The sequence below is a fragment of the Rhinoraja longicauda genome, chromosome 3 (assembly GCF_053455715.1).
Source record: "Rhinoraja longicauda isolate Sanriku21f chromosome 3, sRhiLon1.1, whole genome shotgun sequence".
In the NCBI taxonomy this organism is placed as follows: Eukaryota; Metazoa; Chordata; class Chondrichthyes; order Rajiformes; family Arhynchobatidae; genus Rhinoraja; species Rhinoraja longicauda.
Window position 1 is genome coordinate 46,451,281 of NC_135955.1, and position 8,188 is coordinate 46,459,468.

Sequence of the window (8,188 nt, forward strand, 5' to 3'; positions counted from 1 at the left end):
ACACATTTTAATGAATGATCTTTTCTGTACTTTCTTGCATGCTGCAACAACCTTGTTGAATAGAGGGCAGGTCTGTGCATAGTAAGCCAGACTATGGGTCAAGTGTCAAGGGTCACCAGTGTGGCGGGTATGCAATAGGGCCCGGAAAGAAGGCAAGGAGTCAGGCAAATTCTGTAGAGGCTTTTATTACACACAGCACACTACTCACCGCTTCAGTGAGTGCCTGAAGACTGAAAACTAACCCCTGAAGGAAACCCCGTAGCCGCTGAAGAAAACCCCGTAGCCTGGGCCGCCCCAGGACCTGTCCATCACAGTGCCGAGGGGTTCGATGTGGGAGTGGCCTGACCCTTGAGAGCCGCCACACTGTATTCATTTGCATTATCTCGCTCCTTAGTATGTTATTTCTCTAGAAATCAGCACAATGTTTCATTTGCTATCATCAGATTTAATTGCAGTGCTACTCTTAATGATTTATATATCTGCATTCTAGAATCTCTCTTCCCTTTCCAACCCATTCGTTTATATCCTCCTCCCTACTAAATTGAATCGATTAAAACCTAATAATGTTGAATTTAATTTCCGATTTGCTGCTCAGCAAGCTTGTTTGTATTCTTATATTTCCAGATAATTAACTATTGGCCCTATTTGATATTATCTGCAAATCTTGACACCGTGTCTCCAATTCCGAAATCCAGACCACTTGTAATTGGTGAAGAACAGTGGTCTCAGTGCAAATACAAACCTCTTTTTTCCTGGCAGTCCTCAAAACCTTCCTTTGTCCTAACCCTGCATTAGAGTTTAAAAAAGGACACTAAGTGCTTGTTAACTCAGTGGGTCAGGCAGCATCTCTGGAGAATGTGGAGAGGTGACATTTTGGGTCGGGACCCTTCAGACTCTACATTTGAGTACTTTTCAATCTAATCTGGTATCTAATCTCCGAATACACATTCCCTGATTTACACCATGAATCTCATTTATCGCGCCTTTACGCTTACAAAATGATGCTTTACCCATGTGGTGCTGCATAATAAATGTTTCATCCAGCCAGTGCTTTGTGGAAGGAAAAACTGGTCCAATAAAAAAAAATTGAGAGTAGTTTCACTGTACGTTGAATGCAGAACTGTTTAAAGTACACAATACTTCCAGTTGTATTTTATCCTTCACTATTATGAGAATGTTTTCATTTGCTCCCTGCATTGTGGCGATGAAATATTTCTTCAAAACCGTGTTAATCTTCTAAAGAGAGAGAAGGACAGCTCATGTCACAGTGGGGCCCCTTTCAGCAGTTTATTGCTCTCTGGGCAAGTGGTGGTGCCTCACCCCTCCGCAGCACTCCGCAATCCTTCCCGAAAAATTAATTTGCCCTCTCTGTTTTGATGTAGTTGTATATTCGTAACTTTTGAGCTGTGAATAATAGTCTGAGAATTTATTGTAGAGGATGGAGATCGGCATACCATTTAAAATGATCCCAAAAGCAATGCAGCAGAAAGCAAAAGTCCTTCCGAGCGCTGTCTCTGGGACCACGTCTCCGTAGCCCACCGTGGAAATGCTGACCTGTAATCAAATTAAATCCTCATTTAGAGTCGGCATTGACAATGGTTATTTTTAACGTACTTGTGCCAGAAGAGAGTAATATTCTGTGACAAGGGATAGACAGCTTGCTTTGAATTTACATGAATGGAATAAACAACGAAAGAGACAAGAAGGTAAAAGTGCCTGAGGTAACATTAAAAAAAGAGCAGTAGGCAAGAAGGCCATTCGGCCCTTTCTATGTCTGCTTTTTCACTGAGCTAGCCAATTAGTCCTCAGGCACACTTTACCTCCAGCCTCACTATTTCCCTCCACTAGACATCTTGACAAAATTTTCTATTGAATTGGCTTTCAAGTTGTTAATTACAGTTGACAAAAATTGCTGCATAAAAGAATATTTCTTTACAACTGTTACAACTGTTTTGTTTTACCAATTACTTTAAAGTTACCAGCCCTCTAATCACTGTAAAATATCTCATTATTTTCACAATCAAAACAATTCATGATTTTGAACACCTTTAAAACCGTCTATTCAAATCTTCTCTATTCTGAGGCCAACCCTGGCTCTTCATGCAGTTTGACAATTTGGAGAGTATGAGGGGCACGGGAAAGATTGTGGTGGTTTCAGGTTTTTCTCCTTTTGTTATGCTAGGCTAAGCAATGACAGAAAGGATACAGATTAAAGCAATAACATGTTAGAACATAGAGCAGCACAGGAACAGGCTCTTCGGCCTATAATGTTTGTGCTGAACATGATGCCAAGTTAAATTGATCTCATCAGCCTGTACATGATCCATATCCTGCTATTTCCTGCACTTCCCTGTGCCTATCCAAAAGCCCATTAAACATCACTATCGTATCTGCCTCCACCACCACTCCAGGCAATGTGTTCCAGGCCCCACCACTCTCTGTGTAAGATGAACTTGCCCTGTGCATCTCCATTAAATTATCCCCCTCTCACCGTATAGTTATGCCCTCTAATGTTGGACATTTCTACCCTGGGAAAAAGGTTCTGACTCTCTACCCTATCTATGCCTCGCATAATTTTATTCACATCTATCAAGTCTCCCCTCAACATCTGATGTTCCAGAGAAACCAATCCAAGTCTATCCAACCTCTCCCTGTAGCTGAAACCCTCAAATCCAGGCAGCTTTCTGGTAAACCTCCTCTGCAGCCTCTCCAATGCCTCCACATCTTTACTGCAATTGGGTGCCCAGAACTCCACGCAAAACTCCAAATGCGGCCTTACCAAAGTCCTATAGAGTTGTTTATAAGATCAATATATTGTAATAATATCAAAAATACTATTTGATTACATGTGGAGCAGCTGAGTGGGTTACTTCAGGTCCACCATGATTTGCTTGGTTGAGCCAGAAGTGTGCAATGTGGCTCATTAACTACCCCTCAATGCGTATAGAGTTCCACAGTTTAGTTCAATAAATAGGCATTATACAGGGGATATGGAAGATATGCCTATTTTCTGTATCACGGGTCAGGGATGAGTTTAAGTTTAAAAAAACATATGGAGCCTGGTGTATAGATGTGTGGAAAATACATGGGAGCCAGGACACTTATTTTGTGATTTCCATGCCAGCATCTGACTGCACGTGGGAAGCTGAGCTTAAAAATGTAGGTTACTGATGAAGTAGTGCTGAGAGAATTAAATGGGAGTGTAAGACAAGTGGGAACATTAAGTGCAAAATGATTAATATATAAATAGGAACTGCAGAGGCAGACTTGTGCTAATTCAGGGTAGTGAAAGCAAGGAAAACCCCAAACAGGACTTGGTGTAGAATCATTTTACAATAGAGAGAATGAAAGATAAAACAGAGTGAGATAAAAAGGAACTGGATAAAAATAAATAAAACCGATACAAAACAATGGAACCAGGTAGAAAATAGAAATACATCTGGTATTAAAGAATTAGATTGTGGAATGAAAAGTGGAACTGAAAATAAAGAAAAATAGATACAGCTATACTATTAAATCAATACAATTTAGCCAAAAGAGATCAAGGCATGAAATTTCTCCATTTCCAGCATGTTTCCGCAGATATCTGCAAAACTGCAGATATCAGCAAAAATACAATTTTAAGCACAATTTTCCCTTGCCACAATTGAATTTTTCTAATCTTTTGTGCTGGTCTTCAAACATGAAAGCAGGCCAACCCATCAAACTAGCTAGGCACTGAAGGTGAATTATCGCCCCTGGGAGATTCTACAAATTATACTTTACAATCTTTCCAGAATGTTCCAAAATGTCTGTGGGCCAAGGACATTGATATTAAAATGCCTAATTTGGGGTTATGAAAATTCTGATTGTAGCATCGCAATATGTTTGAAAAATACGCTTGTATATTTTACAATGATTTTAAGCAATTTAAAATAAGGTTACTCAGTCAATGGAATGAAAATCTGATTTGTGATGCAGTTTTCTAAAATTAGCCAATTCTCAGCAGTATTAATCAAACTGTACAAAAATATCAACCTTAAATAACTTAATATGATGTATTTTAACATTATCTGTTTGTTTTCATTTTTTGATGTACCTGGCTGATGAAGATGTACGTCTGAGGGGAAACTCTGTGGGGGTGAGGGAATATTTTTCAAAGTGAGATCAATCTGTATTTTCTCACAGAATTACTTATTGGAACTTAACCAGAAACTCAGTCCATGGAAGATTTTAGATAAGTTAGCGTTTATTCAAATTAAGAACCTAACTGCTCTGCAATGACATAGATGATTTGTTACATTATCGGAAACTTTAACTACATTGCAGTGAATCACGATCAAGGACGAAGATTCCTGATGATTCTTTTTTTCGGCCTTCAGGTCAAGTAATCAACTTTAATTTAGTTTAATGATGCAGCAGGGAAACATGCCCACAGGCCCTTCTGCCCACATGGTCCGTGCTAACCATCAATCACACTAGTTCTAGGTTATCCCACTTTCTCATCCACTCCTTACACACTTGGGGCAATTTACAGAGACCATTTAACCGACAGAGCTGCATATCTTTGGGATGTGGGAGGAAACTGGAATACACACGAAAACCCACATGGTCACAGGGAGAACGTGCAAACTCAACAGGTGCTGTCTGCACCAGAGGTCAAGATTGAACCTGGGTCTCCAATGCTGTGAGGCAGCAGCTTTACCTGCTTTCTAAAGTTCTTTTTAAAAAGGTTTCTGTTTTAAAGTATGTACGAAACTTTGCTTTGGTAAATGTGGAGATAGCTTCTGAAACAGACAGATCTTTAAATGTGTGGGAGATTGCATGTAGTGCAAGTGGAAGTTGTCAGGCAGCCAATTCAAAGCATTTAAAATCTTAAACCAAGATTAAAACTTTGATTTGCCTCCTTTCAAATTGCTGTGTTCAGATTTGGTCCTTTTAGACAACGATTGATGCAGAATCATTGGAATAGATTTAGAGATAGTTTACAAGAACAAAACCCGAAATAGGATTAAAAAATTGAATACATTCACTTCAAAGATGTAGAGAAAATGGTCAAGCTGATAGAAGGGTTTAAGATTACCAAGAGTTTATATCATGACAGATTATTTCAAGTGGAATATAGGGAGTTTATTTGTATAAAACTCACATCATACCAAAACTATATAAAAAATAATTACGCAGTCTTTTCCAGTATTAATTTTTCATAGTTTCTCTTCTTTGCTGGTTTGCTTCCCTTCCCATTGTAGTCTTCACCTGTCGTGGACTAATGGTGACAGCCCCTCTCACTACCATAAACAAGGACATGGCTGAAAACAATCCAAATGTTGGACTGTTTCATCATTTCAAAACTGAATAGTCTCAAATTTAAATTCACTCCACGTTGTTGGTGCAGATCAAGGGTGTGCCAAGGGGAAAGGTCACATTTGGTTTAACATGTAATCCATATTAGCTTAAAATGGGTCAGATCTGCAGTACTCATTGCTTATAGAACACTCATACTTTCAGGGTATTGCAGAGGTGCCATTGACTCAATCACAAAATGCTGGAGCAACTCAGCAGGTCAGGCAGCATCTCAGGAGAGAAGGAATGGGTGATGTTTCGGGTCGAGACCCTTCCTCAGACTTCCTCAGAAGGGTTTCGACCGGAAACGTCACCCATTCCTTCTCCCCTGAGATGCTGCCTGACCTGCTGAGTTGCTCCAGCATTTTGTGATACCTTTGATTTGTACCAGCATCTGCAGTTGTTTTCCTACATTGACCCAATCACAGTCGGTTCATAAAGGATACTTTTCCTCGTTCGTACAATGATACCTCTTCCTCGTAGCACCCCTCACACTAACTTTAAGGTCTGAGAATAAACACTCTGCAAACAAATGACTGTTGTCCAGTAATTTAAGATTTTCATGTCTTACTCACCGCGGCCCACCACCAGGCGTGGGGTATGGATGTGAAGTTAGTTCCTGGAACGTCATGTTCAACAGAAAAGACCAGAGCTGAAAAAGAAAATATGCCCATTGCTATAAAGAGGAAAAGGCAGCCAACCTGCTGGTAACATTGCTTCAATGTGAAGCCAAATGCCCTCAGTCCAGTCGAATGCCGGGCCAGCTTTAAAATGCGGAAAATTCTCATTAGCCTCATGATCCTCAGCACTTGGCCAACTTTCCCAACTCTGCCCACCCTCTCGATATCCCGATCATGCCTCCCGTAGTCGTCATCCTCAAAACATTCCAGGGTGACCTGGAGGTAGAAGGGGAGGATTGCGATGAGATCGACTGCATTGAGAGTACTTTGTACAAATTTCTCAATATCAGGAGTGGTCAATACTCTGAGGGCATACTCTGTAGTGAAGAAAATGATGCAAATGGTTTCCACATGCTCCAGGTAGGTGTGCCCACTCAGCTGGCCAGCTGGACTCTTATACTGCATTTCTTTAACTGTGTTCAAGGCCATGGCTACAATAGAGACTAACACAAATATACTGGAAGTCACTGCCATCAGTTTGGCTATAACTGAAGAGAAAGGCTTTTCCACTAAGTTCCAGATGACTCTTCTCTGGCGACCAAAAATCAAGTCTCTGAAATGTTCCTCATCTTCTTCCACGTCCAGTTCCGCCTGGAGCTCTCGCTGCACCTTTAGATGCTCATTTAACTCATCTTGCCTCTCCTCAAAGGCGATCCTGCAGCACCTGTTGCTATTTTTGATCCGTATTCCCCAATAGTGGATCTCTTCAAGAAAGTTTCTGGGGCAGAGCTCATTTTTAATCCACAGGATTCCTGTCCTGTAGAAGTTAAAGATATGGTGAAAGATCGCAGGATCCCGATCGAAGAAATATTCATTATCTTTTACACTGTAGTCATCACACAGATCCAGTTTCCTCGAGGGATTGGTGTAGGTAGCCAATTTTCCAATTCTGGTCTTAGGAAAACGGGCAGCAGCACGGTAGTTGATCTGGAACATTTTGCCTCCAACGTTGAGATTCAAATTATAGTCTTTAAAGGGAGAGCCTGATTTGTACTGAGGGACAGTTGGTATCTCTTCATCAGAGTCTGTCTCGTCGTCATAGGTAACTTCATAATTAACCCCAAGTTCCTGCATAGAACTCCATCGTTTTAAAACACTTTCTTTCACCAGTCCAAAATCACTCTGTTGTTGCTGCAATGCATTCTGCCTTTGTTTGTAGTTTGCAAACAGACTCTGACGTCGTTGCTTGAATTTAAACATTTCTGCCTGCCGTTCCTTCTGAACAAAGAACCTGCCTGTCCAGTCAAAGTGACGAGTGAATTGAACTGTATTGTTTATTAAACGAAGGAGTGTTACAGTCGTGTTTGAGAATTGCTGCTGACCCCATTAATATGCTGACTGTGAGGATCTAAGAGCTTAGGTGGCTATTTAGATATTATCCCATTTCATCTGCTTCCACCCACTGATACTGACGTCTTTCTTGGCTGTTCACTGACAAATCGAATTATTTTGTAACGCAGGAGTTGGGAGGCAGAGGGAGGTTGTGATTAGGGAAGGAATGTTTTAGAATCAATAGTCTTCCAAATTATGTTTCTCATCCATGACCTGTTATCAACTGCACCATCATTAGGTATTTTAGGACACCTTATGCTATTAACTTGAACACAAGATACTAGATTATTTTAGGATTATTGATAAAAGTTTAATAATAGATGCTGTGATCGCACCACAGCAAAGGACTGATCATACAATAACCTGGATTGTCCAAATAGGCTTTCTGCAATACTTACAAGGTAAATATGAGGCCTTGTCAGAGCAATCCTAAAATGAGGTCATTTAGAAGAAGCCATGGTTACAAAATCATAAAAGCAGTGACTGCCCTTTTTTCCTCAGTCAACCGATTAGAAATAGTACGTGTCTTGTGCCATCTGTACAAACTAAGGATGGCGAGGACTGCTCTTGAAACTTGATCCTGTTTTCCGCCTGCCCTGTAGTCACAGAATATATTGAATTCTTATGCATTACATTATGTGCCTTTTGCAGCATGTTGTTGCTTGAGTTCACTGGAAACCAGTCTTGTACCCACTGATAATAATTGTGGCTCATAAAACACTGCATTTATGATGGTGAAACCATCAGCAAGTTAGTACATATTCAATGTTTCCTTTAGCAGGAAACATGCTGTTCTCTGTATTTGCATTACTGTGAGATAACAGCAATGTGACATGCCTGCTTCACAACAGCAT

At 40.4% G+C, this 8,188-nt stretch overlaps 1 protein-coding gene across 1 annotated transcript; it reads right to left on the reverse strand.

The window, feature by feature from the left end:
• Window positions 1–1,287: 1,287 nt before the first annotated feature.
• kcnv2a (potassium channel, subfamily V, member 2a) lies at window positions 1,288–7,202 on the reverse strand. The gene is made up of 2 exons (XM_078396777.1): window positions 5,898–7,202; window positions 1,288–1,554 (listed from the first exon to the last, which is right to left on the reverse strand). The coding sequence occupies exons 1-2, from the start codon at window positions 7,200–7,202 to the stop codon at window positions 1,288–1,290; spliced, it is 1,572 nt and encodes a 523-aa protein (XP_078252903.1).
• Window positions 7,203–8,188: the final 986 nt, after the last annotated feature.